At 42.5% G+C, this 23,920-nt stretch overlaps 1 protein-coding gene across 1 annotated transcript in view; it reads right to left on the minus strand.

Moving 5' to 3' along the window:
* sirt6 (sirtuin 6) overlaps positions 1–23,920 on the minus strand; it is a 55,007-nt gene that overhangs the window by 25,447 nt on the left and 5,640 nt on the right. Inside the window, exons 2-3 of the mRNA XM_060846088.1 lie at positions 21,386–21,513; positions 16,579–16,761 (exon numbers count right to left, since the gene is read on the minus strand). Of these exons, the coding sequence (XP_060702071.1) occupies positions 16,579–16,761; positions 21,386–21,513 (311 nt within the window). The remainder of the gene's footprint in view (positions 1–16,578; positions 16,762–21,385; positions 21,514–23,920) is intronic.

Below are 23,920 nucleotides of genomic sequence, written 5' to 3' on the forward strand. Positions count from 1 at the left end.
ATTTTGCTGCTCTCTTTCTTGACTCAAGGACATGGATTCCAGAAATGCATATCAGGAGTATGTCTGGGATAGTTTCCAACAGCAATATGTCCTGGATGCAACAAGGGGACAAGCAATTTTGCATTTACTAATAAGGCAGATTTAATTAGTAAGTCACTGTGTGTGAACACTTATCCAAAGAGAGATCATAACTTGAGATTTTGAAAACAAAGGCATGATTCAGCTGCGAGATTTAGACTTAGGGAAGGCCAATTTTAATGATGTGAAACAGAGACTGTCCACAGTAAACTGGAAAAATCTACTTAGGGTAAAACAACTGAAAAACAGTAAGGAAGTTTAAAGAAATGTAACACTATAAAATATCAGTTTATAGCCCTGAAAGGAAAAAGCTCCATCTCACAGAGAAAAATAAACAGCCAAGGTACAACCAAAGAGATAAGGGATAGCGTAAAACTAAAAGGAAGGGCTTAAAATGTAAAAAAGAAACAGATTCTGTTGAATGGAAAGGATACAAAGACCACAAAGCAGCTTATAAGAACTACTAGAAGAGATTATGAAAGGAAACTTACCCAGAAAATCAGTAAGAAGAAATTTTATAGTCAGATAAAGGGAAAGTGGGTGGTCAGCCACAAGTTTGGCTCATTTAAGAATGAAAATTGGGATATCATCAATGACTACGGGAAATGCCAGACACGTTAAATAATTAAGTAGTAAAAAATGAGGTCTGCAGATGTTGGAGATTACAGCTGCAAATGTGTTGCTGGTCAAAGCACAGCAGGTCAGGCAGCATCTCAGGAATAGAGAATTCGACGTTTCGAGCATAAGCCCTTCATCAGGAATAAGAGAGAGAGAGCCAAGCAGGCTAAGATAAAAGGTAGGGAGGAGGGACTAGGGGGAGGGGCGATGGAGGTGGGATAGGTGGAAGGAGGTCAAGGTGAGGGTGATAGGCCGGAGTGGGGTGGGGGCGGAGAGGTCAGGAAGAGGATTGCAGGTTAGGAGGGCGGTGCTGAGTTGAGGGAATAATTACTTTGTCTCAAAATTTACAATAGAAAAGGAGACCAATTTTCTGGAAGTCCTCAGGAAATTAATAGTGGATTGGGAACCAGAACTGGATAAAATTAAGTTGAACATTGGTAATGAGGAAATTAATGGAAGCAAAGAAGGACAAATCCCTGGGATCTGGCAGTTTCCATCTGAGGGTATTAAAGGAAGTAGGGGAGCACACTATAGATCCCCAAATTCTAATTTTTCAGAGATCCCCACATACAGGAGTCATCGCACTGGATTGGAAAACTGCACATGCCACTCCATTTTTAAAAAGTGCAAAAGAAGAAAACCAGGAAATTACAAGCCACAGTCTAACATCTGTGTGGAGATATAGTCTATAATCAAAGACGCAGTAAGTGAATACTTTGAACATTTTCAATTAATCAGGAAGAGCCAACATGGATTCGTGACAGGTAGGTCATGTCTGACAATGTCACTGAATTTCTTAAAGAGGTGACTAAGGCAGTGGACAGAGGAACATAAATGGATGCTGTTTATATGGAATTCCAGAAGGAAGGTGATAAAAGACACTGAACTAAAGTCAAACGCCATAGAACTGAGGATAAATTATTGACATGGCTGGGAAATTGGTCGAGTGGCAGTTAACAGAAACTAAGGATAATAGATAGGTACTGAAATTGGCATGAGTGACCAATGGTAGCCCACAATGATCTGTGTGAGGGCCTCAATTACTCACATCATTTACTAACCATTTTGATAATGGCATAAAAAGACATATCAGCAAGTTTGCTGATGAGACCAAGAAAGGTGACACGACAGACATTTTAAATGATATAAAATTACAAAAGGATAGTTAAGGACTATGTGAATAGGCAGATAGAGTTAAATGTAAGCAAGTGTGAGGTTATCTATTTTGAATAAAAAAGGGTTAGATCAGAGTACTTTCTGGATGGTGTGACATTAAATGCAGTGAATGTCCACAGAGACTTGGGGGTTCAGGTGCACAGATCTTTAAAATTTCACAATCAGGTACAGAAAATAAAACAAGAAAGTTAATGGAATGCTGACTTTTCTATCGAGATAACCAAAATATAGAGATACAGATGTTATGCTGCAATTATACAAAACCTGAGTTAGACCCCACTTGGAATAGTGAGGGCAGACTTGGCACCAGACCTTTTGGTGGCCTTAGAGACAGTACAACGTAGTTTTACAGGCATAGTACCTGGGCTTTAAGGGTTAAGTTATGAAGAGCGATTGAACATAGAACATAGAAGGATACAGCGCAGTACAGGCCCTTCGGCCCTCGATGTTGCGCCGACCGAATCCTACCTAACCTATACTAGCCCAATAACTTCCAAATGCCTATCCAATGCCCGCTTAAATGACCATAAAGAAGGAGAGTTCACCACTGATACGGGCAGGGCATTCCATGAACTCACAACCCGCTGTGTGAAGAATCTACCCCTAACATCCGTCCTATACCTACCACCCCTTAATTTAAAGCTATGTCCCCTAGTAACACCTGACTCCATTAGCGGTAAAAGGTTCTTAGTATCTACCCTATCTAAACCCCTAATCATCTTATACACTTCTATCAGATCTCCCCTAAACCTTCTCTTCTCCAATGAGAACAGCCCCAAGTGCCTCAGCCTTTCCTCATAAGATTTTCCTACCATTCCAGGCAACATCCTGGTAAACCTCCTCTGCACTCGTTCTAAAGCTTCCACATCCTTCCTATAGTATGGCGACCAAAACTGCACACAATACTCCAGATGAGGCCTCACCAGAGTCTTATACAACTGCAACATGACCTCAGGACTCCGGAACTCAATTCCTCTGCCAATAAAGCCCAGTACACCATATGCCTTCCTCACAGCACTATTTACCTGGGTGGCAACTTTCAGAGATCTGTGTACATAGACACCAAGATCCCTCTGCTCATCCACACTACCAAGTAGCCTACCATTAGCCCAGTAATCCATCATCTTGTTATTCCTACCAAAGTGAACGACTTCGCACTTAGCTACATTGAATTCCATTTGCCACATTTCCGCCCAGCTCTGCAACTTATCTATATCCCGCTGTAACCTACCACTTCCTTCCTCACTATCCACAACTCCACCGACTTTTGTGTCATCCGCAAACTTGCTTACCCAGCTTTCAAGTTCTTCCTCTAGATCATTTATAAAGATAACAAAAAGCAATGGTCCCAAAACAGATCCTTGTGGTACACCGCTAGTAACTGCGCTCCAAGATGAACATAATCCATCAACTACTACCCTCTGTCTCCTTCCAGCCAGCCAATTCCTAATCCAAACCTCTAATGTATCCTCAATGCCATACCTCCGAAGTTTTAGCATTAGCCTACCATGGGGAACCTTATCGAACGCCTTACTAAAATCCATATACACAACATCTACTGCTTTACCCTCATCCACTTCCTTAGTCACCTTCTCAAAGAACTCAATAAGGTTTGTGAGGCACGACCTGCCCTTCACAAAACCATGCTGACTATCCCTGATCACGTTATTCCTACCCAGATGTTCATAAATCTTATCCCTTACCATTCTCTCTAAGACTTTGCCCACCACTGAAGTCAGACTCACTGGCCTATAGTTACTAGGGCTATCCCTACTCCCTTTCTTGAACAATGGGACCACATTCGCTATCCTCCAGTCCTCTGGTACTATTCCCGTTGACAATGACGACATAAAAATCCAGGCCAATGGCTCTGCTATCTCCTCCCTAGCTTCCCATAGGATCCTGGGGTAAATGCCATCAGGCCCAGGAGACTTATCTATATTCATCCTTTCCAATATTCCCAAAACCTCTTCCCTGCATATTTCCAGGGCATCCATTCTAATTATTTGTGATTCCATATTCACATCAGCAACAGTGTCCTGTTCCTGAGTGAATACTGATGAAAAGTACTGATTTAATGTCTCTCCAATCTCCTCCGCCTCCACACACAACTTCCCACTACTATCCTTGACTGGACCGATACCTACCCTAGTCATCCTTTTATTCTTGACATACCTATAGAAAGCCTTTGGGTTTTCCCTAATCCTACCAGCTAAAGACTTTTCATGTCCCCTTCTCGCTTCTCTTAGCTCCCTCTTTAGCTCCTTCCTGGCTACCTTATAACTCTCAATCGCCCCTACTGAACCTTCACGCCTCATCTTTACATATGCCGCCTTCTTCCCTTTCACAAGGGACTCCAATTCCTTACTAAACCACGGCTGCCTCACAAGGCCCTTTACACCATGCCTGACTGGTACATACCTATCGAGGACACACAGTAGCTGCTCCTTGAACAATCCCCACATCTCATTAGTGTTCTTCTCTTGAAGCCTGTTTTTCCAATCCACACATCCTAAGTCATGCCTCACTGCATCATAATTTCCCTGCCCCCATCTATAGCTCTTGCCCTGCGGCACAAGATTATCCCTCTCCATCACTAAAGTAAAAGTCACCGAGTTGTGGTCACTGTCCCCGAAGTGCTCACCTACCTCCAAGTCTAACACCTGGCCTGGTTCATTACCTAGAACCAAATCCAATATAGCCTCCCCTCTTGTTGGCCTGTCGACATATTGTGTCAGGAAACCCTCCTGCACACATTGTACAAACACCGACCCATCTAATGAACTCGAGCTATAGCTCTCCCAGTCAATATCTGGGAAGTTAAAGTCCCCCATAACAACCACCCTGCTACCTTCACTCTTTTCCTGAATCATCCTCGCAATATTATCCTCTACTTCTCTAGGACTATTAGGAGGCCTGTAGAAAACACCTAACAGGGTGACCTCACCTTTCCTATTTCTAACCTCAGCCCAAACTACCTCAGATGGCAAGTCCTCTTCCATCGTCCATTCCACTGCTGTGATACTGTCTTTGACAAGTAATGCCACGCCTCCCCCTTTTTTACCCCCATGTCTGATCCTACTAAAACATTTGAACCCTGGAACGTGCAACAGCCATTCTTGTCCCTGTTCTACCCACGTCTCTGTAATGGCCACAACATCGAAGTCCCAGGTACCAACCCACGCTGCAAGTTCACCTACCTTATTCCTTATACTTCTGGCATTGAAGTATACACACTTCAATCCACCTTTCTGGTTACAGGCACCTTCCTTAGAGATCGCTGCATTATTCCTAACCTCCCTACACTCAAGGTCCTGTACCCTAAAGCTACAGTCCTGGTTCCCATGCCCCCACGGAGTTAGTTTAAACCCTCCCAAAGAGCACTAGCAAACCTCCCCCCAAGGATACTGGTGCCCCTCAGGTTCAGGTGTAGCCCATCCTTTTTATAGAGGTCCCACCTTCCCCAGAAAGGACCCCAGTTGTCCAGAAACCGGAATCCCTCCCTCCTGCACCATCCCTGTAGCCACGCATTTAACTGCTCTCTCTCCCTATTCCTCGACTCTCTATCACGTGGCACGGGTAACAAACCAGAGACTACAACTCTGTTTGTTCTAACTCTGAGCTTCCAACCTAGCTCCCTGAAAGCCTGTCTGACATCCTCACCCTTCTTCCTACCTATATCGTTGGTGCCAACATGGACCACGATCTGGGGCTGCTCCCCCTCCCCCTTAAGGACCCGGAAAACACGATCAGCGACATCACGTACCCTTGCACGTAATTGCAGGAATTAAGTCTGTTTGCTCTAGAATTTTGAAAGGTTAAGCAGTGATCTGATTGAAGTCTTCAACATATTGACAGGAAAATACAGGATAGATAAAGATTTACCATTTCCACTGGTTCGGGCTTCTAGAATAATGGAGCTAGACTGTTCAGAAGAGGGTTAAGGAAGCACTTCTGCACACAAGGGTTCAGCAGATGTTTATAATTCTCATCCACAAGCAGCAGTGGATGCAAGGTCAGTTATTAATTTTAAATCTGAGATTTGTTTAGCAAAGGTATTAAGGGATATGGGCCAAAGATAAGTATATGAAGCCACAGATCAACCATAATCTCATTGAATGTTGAAACAGGCTTGAGGGAATGAATAGCCTACTTTCTACGTACACCGAAGACTGCCTTCATCTCCAATATTTTACAGTTGTAATGAATTGAATTGAATTTATTGTCACGTGTACAGAGACACAGTGAAAGACAAGCTTTGTCTTGCGAGTAATACAGGCAGATCACATAGTTAGGTAGCGTCGATAGTAAACAATAGGTAAACAGCAGCAAAAAACAAAAACACAAGTACAGGCAAATGTTAAGAGTTTGAGAGTCAATTCAGTACTCTAACAACAGTAGGGTAGAAACTGTGTCAAAACTGGCTGATGCGTGTGTTCAGGCTTCTGTTGCTTCTCCCCGATGGTAGAGGTTGTAGAAAAACATTGCCAAGATGGGATGGATCTTTGAGAATACTGGCAGCCTTTCCTTGACAGGGAGCCCGGCACATCGAATCTATAGATGGGAGATTGGCCTTTGTGATCATCCTGGCCGAGTTCACCACTCTATGTAACCGTCTCTGATCTTGAATGGTATATTTCCCATACCGGATAGTGATACATTCAGACAGAATGCTCTCGATGGCGCACCTATAAAAGTTGACAAGGGTATTCGCCGTAATGCCAAATTTCCTTAGCTGAGGAAGAAGAGATGTTGTTGGGCCTTTGTAACCAGTGCGTCCACACAACGAGTCCAAGAAAGCTTGTTGTGGATGACCACTCCCAGGGACTTGACACTCTCCATTCACTCCAGCTCGGTGCTGTTAATGTGTAGGGGAGTAACATCCCGCCGAAAGTCAATAATGAGAGGTCACTGACCTGAAACGTTCACTTGGCGTTCTCTGATCAGCTGAGGATTTCCAGCACTTTCTGATGTTTATATGCTAATATTTTAATTCTGAGCTTGCTTAACTTTTATGTTGGCCCCTTGGTTTCACTAAACTAGATTGCGCATCCCCACAATAGTAGAACTTACTGTACTTAAAAAGTGTGTACAGCTAGTCACATACATTCTGACAGACTGAGGTGATGAAAGATATGCTATAAAATTCAAGTTTCTTGTTTGACTTAGCCTTACCTTGTAATGGCACAAGTGGTTTTATATTTGACAATTATTACATCAACTATTGGGTTCCCGACAAAGAGGAAACAACTTAAAACTTTAAAATGCATCATAGGATCTCAGCTGTGATACCAAATTTGGGAACTGGATGAGTCACACATGGAGGAGGTAGAAAGAATTATTTAAGAAAAACCTTGTAATAGGCTGACACAGGCAGCGGGGTTGTTATACAAAAAGCATAGCAACAGCCATTTCATAGGGATTAAAAAACCCAATGAGTGAGTGAACAGAGTTTACACAGAACAGAGATAAAGTTAATTTTCTGTTTAGTTTTTGAGAATTAAAGGTTGAAAGACAAGAAGGGCTTAAAAAAAAGCAAATTAATTTAACAGACAATAGGTGCAGGAGTAGGCCATTCAGCCCTTCTAGCCAGCATCACCATTGATCATCCACAATCAATATCCTGTTCCTGCCTTATCCCCATAACCCTTGATTTCACTATACACAAGTAACACTTCTTTCTAAGATTTGAAGGAAGTTTTCAAAATCATGAGGGGTCTCGACAGAGTAGATAAGCAGCTAAAACAAAAGAATTTTGCAAAGCTACAGGACAAGGGCAAGGGGGTGGGACTAGCTGATTGAATTTGCAGAGAGTTGGCAGGAGCTCAATCGTTTTTGATTCAACAGCAAACTTTGTTTTAATCGGTGCCTTACAAACCAGCATTCTTGATAAATCAGCAAAAATCATATACCTGAAATATCAGATTTACTGTATAGTTGCGATCTTCACTATGTCTGAGTAGTCAGTTAAGGGTGCAAGTGAGAAGGCTCTCTGCTGGTAAGTTTTACTTAAGACAAAACAGCATTAATATTTAAGGGGTTTATACTGTCAATAAAGTATAACTGTGCATATACCCCTGTGTTGTGTTTCTCTTAATTAGTGTGCATTTTTACATTGATTATGTGAACATCTTACTCAACTGGAATATTTAATCAACCAGTACAATCCTGATCCTATAGGTGTTCATTAATTAAACGTTTGCTGTACTGGCCTATTCAGTGAAACAGCCAGGAGGATGCATCTGAAAAACTTCATTCTGCGTAAGTGAAAGTCTCAGATTTTGTCATTTCAAACTTTTCAGTGCTGCTTAATCCAACTTTTGCCTTAAATACTTCACCTCTGATTAGTGTATTGAACAACTTTGTTGCCAATTTGACCTTTCAGTCCCTGACTATTTCTTCTTAAATTGGTTAGGTGGCATCAAACATGCTTTATACAACATATCTCAGGAGGCATAGGCCAAAGACTCCCATATATTTTCCAGACTTTTCTGGACCATTTTTGATTAAAAGTGAATTTTTTTTCCAAGAACAGAAGTTTGCCCTTTCTCAGAACCTTTAGTGACTGATTTCTCCTGCTGGAGTATTCTCAAACTCTTCTTTTCCAACTCTCAAAGTCATTTCCCCTCTAATAAATTGTTGTGGCAAAAATCAACATGCTTGACTGTTTATTGCCATGGAATGTGGCTACCTCCAGGTACTTGAATCCAGAATGAGATGACAGTGGCTGAGGCTTGATTCAAGCTAAAGCCGAGCTCTGATCCTTTGTGGAACACTACAACTGAACTGAGAAGCATTTAAGATTAGAGTCCACCTTTACCTCAGCTTCTCAAAGAATCTATTCAAATAGACACCAACTAAAACCGACAAGGAGGGAAGGTTAATAGTACAGTCATACACCATTAGCAGGTTTCAGCATGCACACAAATAGATCACAAAAGACCAACCAATGCTTGGCACTCTGAACGCTTTAAATAACCTAAAACCAATATCCACAAGATGCTATCAGATTCAACCACTGCAGGCAAATTCACATTTCACCACAGAATAATGTTTAATACAACAAATGTACTGAAAAGAAAAGCGCTTTTAAAAAAAGAAAGATATAATAAGCGAGAAGTAAGGTCCATTAAACTCTGACAAACTGGGACCAGAAGCTGGAAAATCCAAGGACCATTATTTGTTTTATTCTTTGTGGAATGAGAGACGTCACTGACAAAACCAGCAGTGCTTACTCAACCTCAACTGTCCTTGGGTAAGTATCAACAAGCAGCCATTTGACCCACTGTAGTCCATTTCATGCAGGTACTCCAGGCTTGTAATCCAGCAATAGTGAAAGCAAACCAACGGATTGCCAACTTAGGATGATAAATGACTCGGTGAGGAAGAAGCAGATGGTGGCTTCCATATGTCTGCTCCATCTGCCCTTTTCAATAGCACTGCATGTTTAGAAGGTGTCGCAGATAATTATCCTGCTTTTCAATATAGTGCAGCATTGTCACAGTAGTTGCTTTCTAGATGTGGCAATCGATAGAGATCCTGCCTATCAAAATCAGATCATAATCATAGAAGGTTACAGCCACAGAAAAAGCCCTTTGGCCCATTGATTCTACACTGGTCAAAAACAAGCACCCAACCATTTTAATCCCTTTTTCCAGCACTTGACCCTCTGCCTTGGCATTGTGAGTGCACATCGAAATACTTCTTAAATGATTGAGCCTTGAAGATTCTAAGAGAAGTTGTAAGCTCTTCTCGTATCTTGTACACCATTTCTGTTGTCAACAGCCTGGTCAAAACATTTAAAATGAGCATTATACTCTCATGCTATCATGCGGAGGCACCGATGTTAGATTGGGGTGGACAAAGTTAAAAACCACAAAACAGGTTATAGTCCAAATAAACTTATTGGCACTTCCAAATAAACCTGTTGGATCATACTCCGGTGTTTTGTGATTTTTAACATTGCTCTCAAGTTGACAGATATGTTTTTTTAAAATTCATTTGTGGGACTTGAGTGTCGCTGGTTGGCCAGCATTGATAGCCCAACCCTATTTGCCTTGAGAAGGTGGTGGTGAGCTGCCGTCTTGAATTGCTGCAGTCCACTTGCTGTGTGTTGACCCACAATGCCAGTAGGGAGGGAATTTGAGGATTTTGATTTAACAACTGCAGAGGAATAGTGGTATATTTCCAAGTCAGGGTGGTGAGTGGGTTGGAGGGGAATTTGCAGGTGGTGGTGCTCCCAAGTACTTGCTGCCCTTGCCCTTCTAGGTGGAAGTGGCCATGGGTTTTGGAAGGTGCTGTCTAAGGATCTTTGGTGAATTGCTGCAGTATATCTTGTAGATTGTACACTTGCCCTTGGGTAAGTATCAGCAAGCAGCCATTTTGACCCACTGTAGTCCATTTCATGCAGGTACTCCAGGCTTGTAATCCAGCAACAGTGAAAGCAAACCAACGGATTGCCAACTTAGGATGATATATGACTCGGTGAGGAAGAAGCAGATGGTGGCTTCCATATGTCTGCTCCACCTGTCCACTCCACTGTAGTGACTGAGCGCCGATGGTGGAGGGATTGAATGTTTGTAGATGTAGTGCCAATTAAGCGAGTTGCTTTGTCCTGGATGATGTCAAGTTTCGAGTGCTGTTGGACTTGCACCCATCCAGGCAAATGGGGACCATTTCATCACACTCTTGATTTGTGCCTGGCAGATGGTGGATAGACTTTGGAGTCTCAAGAGATGAGTTACTCGCCGCAGTATCCCTAGTCTCTGACCTGCTGGTGTAGCCAGTGTGTTTCTGTGGTGAGTCCACTTGAGTTTCTGGTCAATGGTAACAACGAGGATGGTGACACTGAGGGATTCAGTGATGGTAATACCATTGAAAGGTGGTGACAGTGTCTCTTATTGGTGATGGTCATTGATTGGCATTTGCGTGGTGCGAATGTTACTTGACACTTGTCGGCCCAAGCCTGGATATTGTCTAGATCTTGTTGCATTTGAGCATGGACTGCTTCAGTATCTGGTTGACTGTTGAATGGATTACAGTTAGAGAAAGACTTTTTTCAAAAAAAAAGCTAGACTCATCCTTCCAGTGCAAATGCAAACAAAAACTTGTCACAAACTTATCTGAAGAATGCCAGTACTGTTGTTGTTAAATTTTTCTCAAGTACACATGGAAGCTCCCAATTTAGAGGCAGAGCAGCTCCACAGATAAACCTGGAGAAGATTGCTGAGAACGGCAGCTCAAGCCAGAATGTAGAGCCTTGACACCGCTATTGTTCCTGGCAGCATAAACCCAGTAAGTTTACAGTAACTCCAGTTGAAGTGTATGAAACCCTCATTCATAGATTTGAGAGAGATATCCCAGAGAATACTGAACCTGTAGTATAAGCTGCATGTTTATATTGTGAACGCAAATTTGTCAATTTTTTCATTTTGAAATAATGACCTGTTCCTGGTTGGGACGGAAATCACTCTGTACTCAGGATTTTAAACAGAGCTAGGACTGCCAGCTGGACTTGCTTCCATTACTTCCTTGGACTGGAAAGAAATTTTTACAGAATTTTCTCTCCCCTCAGCAGCCTGGGTTTTTCACCTCTTCTAGATCACTTGGGTTTGGGTAGGGTGGAGCTTCTACTTTGTAATGCACAAGACATCACTTACAGTAGTTCTGGTGTAAAATTAGCATCTAAAACCTGGCACAAACACAAAGTGTTGGAGAAACAAGTGGAAATGACATTTAAACAGTGCTCACTTTGAATAAGACTGAATTCATTCCCAAAAGCATTGAAACTGCAGAATAATTTTTCTTGGACTGAACTGGACAGGGTTTTTAAAAGGTCAACCTCTTCAGTTAGGTGTTTGGAAGACTTCACAGCAATACTGAAATGTATTTATTTGCTTCTAAGATTGGACTAGTTGTCCATTGACCTCAATCCAAAGGGAAATCAAAGTATTTTTCCATGTTCATGCAACCTCATCTCCCTCATTTACTATGTTTGGGCTCACAAAGAAAGTCATTCTTATCCATAAATCTCAGGGCAACTCAGAACTATCTGGCCAATTGCCATGCCATTAACCTACTCACAATCATCAGTAAAGGGTAGTCACTCAATGTTAACAGCCGAGACTTAACAATAACCTGTATACTCTGGTCTGGTTGGGATTAGCAGAACCACTCTGCTCTTGAGCTCTTTGTAGCTTAGTCCAAAAAAGACCAAGAGCTGAATCCCAAAGGTGAGGGTAATGCCTTTGTTATCAAGTCATCATTAGACTGACTGTGACATGAAGGAGCCATGGCAAAAATTAAGTCTATCCTTTTCCATCGCTATTTTAAATCTATTAGAATTATGGTCGCTGGCCCCAAAGTGCTCCCCCACTGACACCTCAGTCACCTGCCTTGCCTTATTTCCCAAGAATAGGTCAAGTTTTGCATCTTCTCTAGTAGGTACATTCACAAACTGAATCAGAAAATTTTCTTGTACGCACTTAACAAATTCCTCAGCACAGCTGTCATGCTATCCCTTATCAAAAATGCCTTTCTCCCTCCTCTCTTGCCTCCCTTTCTATCCTTCTTGTAGAATTTGTATCCTGGAACATTAAGCTGCCAGTCCTGTCCATCGTTGAGCCATGTTTCTCTAATTGCTATGATATCCCAGTCCCATGTTCCTAACCATGCCGAGTTCATCTGCCTTCCCTGTTAGGCCCCTTGCATTGAAATAAATGCAGTTTAATTTATTAATCCTACCTTGTCCCTGTCTGCCCTGACTGTTTGACTCGCTTCTGTTCTCAACTGTACCAGTCTCAGATTGATCTCTTTCCTCACTAACTCCCTGGGTCCCACCCCCCACCTTACTAGTTTAAATCCTCCCCAGCAGCTCTAGCAAATCTCCCTGCCAGTACATTAGTCCCCTTCCAATTTAGGTGCAATCCATCCTATTTATAGAGGTCACTTCTACCCCAAAAAAGATTCCAATGATCCAAAAAAGTGAATCCTTCTCCCATACACCAGCTCCTCAGCCATGCATTCCTCTGCTCTATCTTCTTATTCCTGTCCTCACTAGCTCATAGCACCAGGAGTAATCCAGATATTACTACTCTCGAGGACCTCCTTTTTAAATTCCTGCCTAACTCTCTGTAATCTCCCTTCAGAATCTCAACCTTTTCCTTTCCTATGTCATTGGTTCCAATGTGGACAATGACCTCTTGCTGGCCCCTCTCTCCCTCAACAAACTTCTGTACCCTTTCTGAGGCATCCTTGATCCTGGGACCAGGGGAGCAACACAGTTTTCTGATTTTTCGCTGGTGGCCACAGAAATGTCTGTCTGTACCTCGGACTAGAGAGTCCCCTGACACAACTGATCGCTTGGAACCCAACGTACCCCTCATCGTATTACAGCCAGTCTCAATACCAGAAACCTGACTGTTCCTGCTACGTTCCCCTGAGAATACATCACTCCCTACATTTTCAAAAACAGCATACTTGTTTGAAATGGGGACAGCCACAGGGGGCTGCTGCACTAGCTGTCTACCTCTCTTACCTTTCCTGGAGTTAACCCATCTATGTGACTGTATCTGAGACATCCCCCCTCCCTATAACTGCTATCCATCACATACTGTTGCAAATTCCTCATCACTTCTGTCTCTCCACCCAATCCATTCGATCTGAAAAGATTCACAACCAACAGCATTTATTGCAGATATAATCCGCAGTAACCCTTAAACTCCCACATCTGACAAGAAGTGCCCATCACTTTACTAAAGATCATTTTTGCTCCTTCACAATCTGCAGACCCAGAAAATAACACCGTCTTATTCCTCTACAAAACACTGCTCCAGGTTAAATGAATAGTTAGGGCTTATATTTTATTTTAAGTTTAACAAGAGACATATCTCAAAAAACATAATCAAGAAAGAACCCATGAAACTGCAGACTTTCTATGGGTCACGCTTAAAACAATTAACTTATCTGCTTCGGTGCTGTGAAACAGTTCCTCCAAGATTAATTGTGAATTTTACTGTTTATTAATTTTCCCAGATGCACTCCAATGTTCAGCGAAACATGAATTCAAGGCAATAACGGTGCAGGTTCACTGTGGCGTCAGTTTCTTTCTCTCTCTCCTGCACTGACCTCACCGTGTGCTTCCCTTGTCTGTCCTTCTCCCTTTTAAAACTGCTGTTGTTTGGACTTTTTCCCCCCCAAAGTTCTAAAACTATGCAACAGTATATAAAACAGTAATTGCTCCTGGAATTCGAGGAAATCACCTCCAACATCTAAAATACCTCAAAAAGGAACAGCTGTTACAGCCAGAAATTTTCCTGTCCTCCATCTTGGGTTACCCAGAATCCTTGGCAACCCTAGCCCAGCTTCATTACGTAAAATTAAGTCCATCAACACTGTTTCCTGCGGGACTTTCTACAAACTTTGAGGGAAACATTTTAAGGATTCTGACCATTCCAAATCCGCTATTATTATTGCCTATTATTTTTACAGTTCTCTGAGACTTGTCTACATTTCTGTCCTCCTGTCTCTCCCTTCCAGTTTAGGGGTCTGTGGTATACTCCCAGCAATGAGATTGCATCTCTCTTTGTTTTGATTTCTTCGCGTATGGCCTCATTTTTGAAATCCTCTAAGATAACATCCCTCCTTGTTACACCTTGATCAAAATTGCAACACCACCACTTTTATATATACCTCCCTGTCTCAACTGAAAAGTCAATGCCCTGGAATACTGAGCTGCCAATCCTGCCCCTCCCTATAGCAATAAGAACATATCCCTATACATTAATCAGCACCTTCAACTCATCTGCCCTTGCTTGCAGTAAAATAAAGGCCTTCCAGCCTTGAAGGAGAAAACTGCAATCCTTGTAGCTTGACTGCATGCAGTATATTAGGATGAATAAATTAGGGTTATTTTCATTAGGAAGATGGAGGTTGAGCGGAGATCTGAGGTCTACAAAATCATGAGGGGTACAGAAAGGGTGGACGGCAAGAAGCTTTTTCCCCAGAGTGGGGGACTCAATTACTATGGGTCACAAGTTCAAGGTGAGAAGAGAAAAGAGATATGCGCGGAAGGTTCTTCACGCAGAGGGTGCTGGGTGCCTGAAACGCATTGTCAGCAGAGGTTGTAGAGGCATCCACAACAGTGTCATTTACGATAAATCTAGACACTTACATGAATGGGCAGGGAGCAGAGGGAAAAGGTTCCTTACAAAAGAGGCAACACATTTAGATAGAGGATCTGGATCAGCACATGCTTGGAGATCGAAGAGCCAGTTCCTGTGCTGCAATTTTGTTTGTTTGTTGTTGAATATCTAATTACTTACAGATATGGATTAAATAATTGATTCGGGGGGACATGTTGAAGATGTCAGGGCACAGTTGGTTGAAGCTGTCAAGAATATAACCTCAGGTTTTATTGTGCTGTTGCTGCTATTGACTGAAGAGCTTTTGGATATCTTCCCATTAAAAATCCTTTACTGCCTGAGTGGTGGGTTGAACGTGAAACGGACAATTCGATCACCAGTGTCTTCCCTACAAACCAGACAAATCCCAGATGTATTGAGAAGACACCAGATCATACATGAACGCTTATTGAAAGAGGCTGAAACATGACAACAACTCACCTACTGTCTCACATTGTTTTCAATAAAAGGTTCAATCGCTGGCTCATAACATTCAGGATGAGCTAAGTAATATTCTAATCTACATCTACTAGACTGTGACAAAGCAACAGTATACCTTGCCTGTGAGAATTAACTTATAAATTCTTGAGCTGAAAATGTGTTGCTGGAAAAGCGCAGCAGGTCAGGCAACATCCAAGGAGCAGGAGAGTTGACGTTTCAGGCATGAGCCCTTCTTCTTGAACCAATGTTCATAGCAGAAGCATGGCTTGGTTAAACTCGAAATTACTTGTGGGTTAAATAGCAATACAAGAGACAAACAACTGATTGGTCAAATAGACTTAACAGCTATCAACTGGGCTCTGTACCATCATGTTGTTATTTTTAAAGTAAGATAAGAACTCCAGAGGTTTAAACACAAGATGCTGCACTATGGGAGCAGCTGCCTTTAGGCCAAGGCCTAAATTGAAGTTTCTCTCCCTGGCCGGACAGAAAAGGTCCAATTCCCTTATTTTGAAGAGGGGTTAGGGGGCTGCGGTTTATCACTCAGGTATTCTTGAAGATATTTATCACTCAACCAATATTCCTAAATAGATGATTGGATTGTTAGATTGTTAGTTGTGAAATTATGCTGCATACAAATTAGCTGTTACATTTCTTCATTGGTTTAAGGAATGGGTTATGTCCATTTTATTAGATTGTCTATCTATTATCCCTGTACATTTGAATTCAGGATCTCAATGTTAGACTAATTACCAAACAGAGATTCAAATTTTAGGGTTAACTGGTTATCAAATATTACAGATAAAATTTATCCTTGTGCTTTTGAAATAAATTCTCATGTTTATTTTAAGGTTATCCATTCTCCCTGCAATTCAATCATTGTAAAAGACAAATCTTCAAAATATTTTTAGTAGCGCATTCATGGAACTAATCTCTGTCCAGGTCTGCAGGTCAGATGGTATCAGCAGCACTAATATGTTTCTTCGGTATGTATATAAAGCATATAGCAGAGACATTCAAGGTTTATGAATTAAAATAAGAGTTAACCTGTCAGTAGGAATAAACAACAGCTCAAACATTTTACCTGGGAAAACCTGACCGTACATGAAGTCCATCCACATTCTGACTGACCACATACTTCACCAAACCGGCTCTCTGAAGTGCCACCAGTGCCATATGGGTCTTGGAAGGTCTGGCTTCCTCGAAAGTGGTGTCAAACTTGGGTTCCAGGCCTTGCTCCTCCATCGTCCACACACCCCGTGGTCCCCTGTCAACATCACCATTTAACAGTTTACAAACTGGGCTGGCAAGCTTTTGTTCTGAGAATGCTTGTAGATATCTAGCTGTGGCTTTCATATTTGGGCAGTACAAGACTGCACCGTGATACCACCTCAAATGGAAGTGCCACTACATCGGATAAGTTGATTCACCTTTTTGCTTTACGTCGGCTTACCCAAGGAATTTTATGTAAAACACTGCCAGATGACTCTTCCTCCAAGAGCAAATGCAGCATTGATTCTACCTTGAAGAAGGTAAGACACTATAGGCAATGTGGTGTGCTAACCAGGTGGCAGTGATCCCTACCAGTAGACACTTTTAACCAAGTTTAAGGAAAATGTTTAACACTGCAGAAAAATTCCCAAGATTAGTAAGAATAGGCATGTAATTGTTGAATTAATTTAAACATAGGAATGAGTTGGAGACCTCACACTTGCTGCAGTTCTCTGAATAATTACCAAGGATTTGCTTTCGTACAGAGATCACAAAGAAACAAAAAGCTGAAATTGTTTAGCTTGCATTGATCCTTTGTTAGACCATCCCCTTGAGTATTATGAACAGCAGAGGCTTCACAATAAACTAGAAAATATAGAAGCACTGCAGAAAGGGGAAAAAAACATTCAATTGATGATATGAGAACTGAGGAGATGTGAGTAATATGAAACACTGGACAGCCTGGGCTCTGAACTAGATGGCTGAACGGGGACCTAACAGAGCTTTTTAAAATTATGAAGGGTTTGATTATGTATATTTCACCATGTAGAGGAGACACAAACAATGAAAAATAAACGATGATTGTGGTAGCACAGTGGCTCAGTTGTTAGCACTGCTGCCTCACGGCACCAGGGACTTGAGCTCGATTCCCACCTCAGGCGACAGTCTATGTGGAGTTTGCACATTCTCCCCATGTCTGCGTGGGATTCCTCCGGGTGCTCCGGTTTCCTCCCACAATCCAAAGATGTGTAGGTCAGGTGAATAGGCCATGCTAAATTGCACAGAGTGTTAGGCGCATTCGTGAGGGGTAAATATAGGGCAGGGGAATGGGTCTGGGTGGGTTACACTTCGGAGATCGGGGTGGACTTGTTGGGTCAAAATGGACGGTTTCCACACTGTAGGGAATTTAATCTAATCTAATCTATAACAGCCACCAATAATTCTAGTTAGGAACTCAGTACTTCTTCACCTGAAGAGTGACAAGAATGTGAAGCTTGCTAACATTAAATGAGAGAGATGAACAGTATGAACATATTTAAAACAAAATGAGATAAATACAGGAGACAAAAATTGGAAAAAATTATATTGTAGGTTACTAAATGTTGAATCCTTCCATTCAGATGTTCGCACCTAACACATCCAATTGGCTATAATCAAAGTCACAAATAACACCCTACTTACCTTCGACAAAGGTAAATTATCATTCCATTCTAGATCTATAATCTTTTGTGTAGGAGTGGACTCATCTGGCCCTATGCTGCCCTAACTAATAATAGCCAGAGGATCACCTGCAATGACTTATCTTCCTTTTCCAATGCTTGACGTATGCCTGACAGTTTTACTATGTTAAAGGTACTATATAAATACAAGTTACTGATGATGTTGAGTTGGATGAAGTATATTGTGAAGTAGTGTCAAGCTGATGTGGCACATAAACATTACCACAGACCAGATGGACTCAATTGCCTGATTTTGTGCTCTAATTTCAATGCAAAAGGCACAGGCACTAGGGATATGGGTGCTTTTTCAGTTAAACACAGATTCTTTGCAAATCACAACTTCGCAATTCCAAGTTGAAACAGTCAGCTGCATACACCACTTACATTTACATTAAATCTCTAAAAGGTGGACAAAGGTTTTCAGGAACTTTACAAAACTACAGGTCAAAATTAAACAGAATATTGAAAGAATTGATGACAAACTTGGTCAGAGGACAGGTCTAAAAAGGAAATTCAGTAGTAGGCTTCTGATATAGACTTCTAGATTTTGCAGTCTAGAGACTGAGAGATTGAGAGGGAAATTGCAGAAGAGGCCAGCGATAAGGAAGAGTTATGAAGGGTGAGGAAGGAAGTTAAGCACAAGAATGAAAATTTTAATTTGCTGGTGGTCTGGGAAACCGATAGCAATTACAGGTCAGTGAGCACAGAAATAATAAATGAATGAATTTGGTACAAAGTGGATAGAGTCAATAGAATTGTGGAGGATGCAAGGTTAATCAAGAGGTTAGAAAAGGACACGTGAAGATGTCATGAGATGAGCTGAGACAGGAGTGGGCGCAGATGAGATTACAGAACTGAAATCTATTATCTCTTTAGTTATGGTTGGCTTTGGTCTTGCTCACATTTAAATGGAAGAAAAAACAACTCACTGGAGTCTGGATGTGAGAAAAATGGCTGGACAGAGGCAGTGGAGGAATAGAGGGAGGTGGTGAAGAGGTGAAGCTGGATGATATCAGCAATTTTGTGCAAGCTGATCCTATACTTTTAGATGACGTCACTAAGGGGAATATACAGCTGAGTAAAAAGATAGGGACCAGGTTGGATTCTAAGTAATGATGTAATGGTGAGAAAGAAGGTATTGCTGGCCATGAAAGGAACAATATGGAAAATAAAAACAATCAGCTTGGAACAGTGTCATAGAGCATTTTTATCATGATCCTATATTACTTCATTTGGAGAATGAATGCTGCTTTGTCTGGAAATGAGATATTGGACACAGGGAAGGTCTAAAAGAAGCATAATACCATCAATAGGTCAAACTGATTAAAGATCTGCTTCGCATGGTATAATTTTAGAACCTGAGTTAGAATGATACAAACTAAGTCTTGAGAGAATTCTTCACGATCATTAAAACATTGTTTAGTTTCCAGTTTATTTGAACATGAGTTTGGGAAATATTCCAAGGTGTACAGATCTACTGTCATGTTGATCTTTGCACCTTGCAGCCTAGGACACTACCAAGAGATAGTTGTTGCTGACTGGCTGCAAATGGATGGGAGGCAAACAAACAAAAGATTCCCTTGCTCTGCTTGAACAGCACCATGACAAGGCAATTGGAGAGAATTCATGCTGCCACACAGTTTCCTTGACACCCTGAAAACCAGCAACTCATTTCAAACCTGTAAATGTCATTGGATGGAGGCTCTGATGACATTGTGGTAGCATCCCTATCCATGAGCAAGCAGGGCTCAAGTCCTACCTGTTACAGAGATAATAATATCACTGAACAGGTTAATTAGAAAATAGTTATACATTCCAGATTCTACTAGAAAGAGGAACCTGAATAATCTAGTGCCAATGACCTAATAAACCCTGTTGAGCCTACAAACCCCAAACTGTACTTCAATTATCAGTGATCTAACTATTTGCTACCACAATCAATACCCTGGAGTGAATATTCACCATTCAAATAAGTTTTTTTTTGGGGGGGGGGGGGGGGGGGGGGGGGGGGGAGGGTGGAATCACATGGTGAGGGTATTTTTTATAAAAATTGCATTTATGCATATACTGTCCCAAAATTCTCCCCAAAGCTATAAACAGATAAAAACTGACACTAATATCAAGAGTGCCGACGAAAAACTATGGTGAAAGTGGTTGCATCTTGTGAAAACAGGGAGGCAGAGACTTGGATTCTGTATTTCAGAGAATGATACCTACACGGCAGATAACATGGTTATCAATGATAGAGACAATGGGGTGGGGGGAGAGAATTCTCTACAGTTCAGGAGGAGGAGTGGAGGAGGGGTGGAGGAGAATGAGAATGAGAATGAGGAGGAGGAGAATGAGGAGGAGGAGGAGGAGGAGAATGAGGAGGAGGAGGAGGAGGAGAATGAGGAGGAGGAGGAGGAGGAGAATGAGGAGGAGGAGGAGGAGGAGAATGAGGAGAATGAGGAGGAGGAGGAGGAGAATGAGGAGGAGGAGGAGGAGAATGAGGAGGAGGAGGAGGAGGAGGAGGAGGAGGAGGAGGAGGAGGAGGAGGAGGATGAGGATGAGGTGGCGGAGGAGGGCGAGGCGGAGGAGGGTGAGGCGGAGGAGGGCGAGGCGGAGGAGGGCGAGGCGGAGGTGTAGTAGTAGAAGAAACTGAAGGTATAGATATTGAGTCAGTGAAGATTGGAAGAAGTTTCATTACGAATACACAGTATTTACAATGCAGAAATACAATATTTGACCCAACAGGTCCGAGCATCTGTTTATGCTCCACATCAGCCTTTTCCCTTCTTATTTCATCCATTAATGCTCCCTTTTATTTACTACTCCCTTATTTATTTATCTATCTTCCCCTTAAATATATTTATGCCATTCACCCCAACTACCAGAAGAATTGAATTCCATATTCCAACCATTCTCCAGGCAAAGAAGTGACTGTTTCATTCATGTCCTCTAGTTTTTTAACCAATGGAAATGTGAAACATTTAATTTTAATTAAAAATTAAACATAATTCTGCATCTGATCTAAGTGTTGAGGCTTTAATATTAAAAAAAAATCAATGCCTCAGAAATACTGTGTGTGTGAACAAAGTAGGACAATTCTGAGCAAGCAATTCAGATACATCAGCAAATTGCATAAGTGGCACAGCTCTGTTTTAGACAAAAAAAAACTGTGGAGCCAAGGCAGCGTACCTGAAGTCAGGAATTCCCGAAGAAGTGCTGATGCCAGCCCCAGTATGCACCACCACATACGAGGCATTTCGTACAAGATCAGCCAGTTCCAGCACCTTTCTCTCCAGCTCATCAGGAGGATCAAAATTCTGTCATAAACAACAAAGTGAAGTTTGGTTTCAATACAAAATGCAACTAGGATGTCTATGACCAGGTTTTGTGTTTTTTTTCTGCTGGCCCAGTTTGCTGTGAAGCGGAAATTAAATTGAAATATCAGCTTTGATAATTTGGTAACATTCTCACCAGAGCCTGAATGATTTTCCAAGCAAGAACTACCAGACTCAACTGCATAATCTTTAACTCTCACAGCAGTGAACAGAGAATGCTGTTTTTCTAGTAAGACACGAGACACCTTCCTGCTTAAAGTGTACAATTTGAGACAACTGGAAGATGTTGACCGGAGTAAAAAATGAGGTCTGCAGATGCTGGAGATCACAGCTGCAAATGTGTTGCTGGTCAAAGCACAGCAGGCCAGGCAGCATCTCAGGAATAGAGAATTCGACGTTTCGAGCATAAGCCCTTCATCAGGAATGAGAGAGAGAGAGCCAAGCAGGCTAAGATTAAAGGTAGGGAGGAGGGACTAGGGGGAGGGGCGATGGAGGTGGGATAGGTGGAAGGAGGTCAAGGTGAGGGTGATAGGCCAGAGTGGGGTGGGGACGGAGAGGTCAGGAAGAGGATTCAGGTTAGGAGGGCGGTGCTGAGTTGAGGGAACCGACTGAGACAAGGTGGGGGGAGGGGAAATGAGGAAACTGGAGAAATCTGAATTCATACCTTGTGGTTGGAGGGTTCCCAGGCGGAAGATGAGGCGCTCCTCCTCCAGCCGTCGTGTAGTTGTGAACAACTACACGACGGCTGGAGGAGGAGCGCCTCATCTTCCGCCTGGGAACCCTCCAACCACAAGGTATGAATTCAGATTTCTCCAGTTTCCTCATTTCCCCTCCCCCCACCTTGTCTCAGTCGGTTCCCTCAACTCAGCACCGCCCTCCTAACCTGCAATCCTCTTCCTGACCTCTTCGCCCCCACCCCACTCCGGCCTATCACCCTCACCTTGACCTCCTTCCACCTATCCCACCTCCATCGCCCCTCCCCCTAGTCCCTCCTCCCTACCTTTTATCTTAGCCTGCTTGGCTCTCTCTCTCTTATTTCTGATGAAGGGCTTATGCTCGAAACGTCGAATTCTCTATTCCTGAGATGCTGCCTTGCCTGCTGTGCTTTGACCAGCAACACATTTGCAGATGTTGACCAGAGACCTAGTTCATGGACCTCCGTCAAACTCTGCCACCAAAAACAGATCATTTAGTCATTCATTCTCGTCATTTACAGTCATAGAGTCAGAGATGTACAGCATGGCAGTCCAACCAGTCCATGCTGACCAGATATCCCAACCCAATCTAATCCCACCTGCCAGCACTGGGCCCATATCCCTCCAAACCCTTCCTATTATATACACATCCAAATGCCTCTAAAAATGTTACAATTGTACCAGCCTCCACCACTTCCTCTGGCAGTTATTCCATACACATACCACCCTGTGTGTGGAAAAGTTGCCCCGTAGTTCTCTTTTATATCTTTCCCCTCTCACTCTAAACCTATGCCCTCTAGTCTTGGACTCTCCAACCCCAGAGAAAAGACTTTACTTATTTATCCTATCCATGCCCCTTATAATTTTGTAAACCTCTAAGGTCACCCCTCAGCCTCCAATGCTTCAGGGAAAACAGCCCCAGCCTGTTAACCTCTCCCTGTAGCTCAAATCATCCAACCCTGACATCTATCCTTGTACATCTTTTCTGAACCCTTTCAAGTTTCACAACGTCTTTCTGATAGGAAGGAGACCAGAATTGCATGTAATATTCCAACAATGTCCTGTTCAGCCACAACATGACCTCCCAACTCCTGCACTCAATACTCTGACCAATAAGGGAAAGCATTCCAAATGCCTTCTTCATTATCCTATCTGCCTGAGACTCCACTTTCAAGGAGCTATGAACCTGCACTCCAAGGTCTCTTCGTTTAGCAACACTCCATAGGACCTTACCATTAAGTGTATAAGTCCTGCTAAGATTTGCTTTCCCAAAATGCAGCACCTCGCATTTATCTAAATTAAACTCCATCTGCCACTTCTCAGCCCATTGGCCCATCTGGTCAAGATCCTGTTGTAATCTGAGGTAACCTTCTTCGCTGTCCACTACACCTACAATTTTGGTGTCATCTGCAAACTTACTAACAATACCTCTCATGCTCGCATCCAAATGTAGAGGATCCAGCACCGATCCTTGTGGCACTCCACTGGTCACAGGCCTCCAGTCTGAAAAACAACCTTCCAGTACCACCCGCTGTCTTCTACCTTTGAGCCGGTTTGTATCCAAATGGCAAGTTCCTCCTGTATTCTGTGAGATCTAACCTTGCTAATCAGTCTCTCATGGGGAACCTTGTCAAATGCCTTACTGAAATCCATATAGATCACATCTACTACTCTGCCCTCATCAATCCTCATTG

Source organism: Hemiscyllium ocellatum, chromosome 28 (genome assembly GCF_020745735.1).
Source record: "Hemiscyllium ocellatum isolate sHemOce1 chromosome 28, sHemOce1.pat.X.cur, whole genome shotgun sequence".
In the NCBI taxonomy this organism is placed as follows: Eukaryota; Metazoa; Chordata; class Chondrichthyes; order Orectolobiformes; family Hemiscylliidae; genus Hemiscyllium; species Hemiscyllium ocellatum.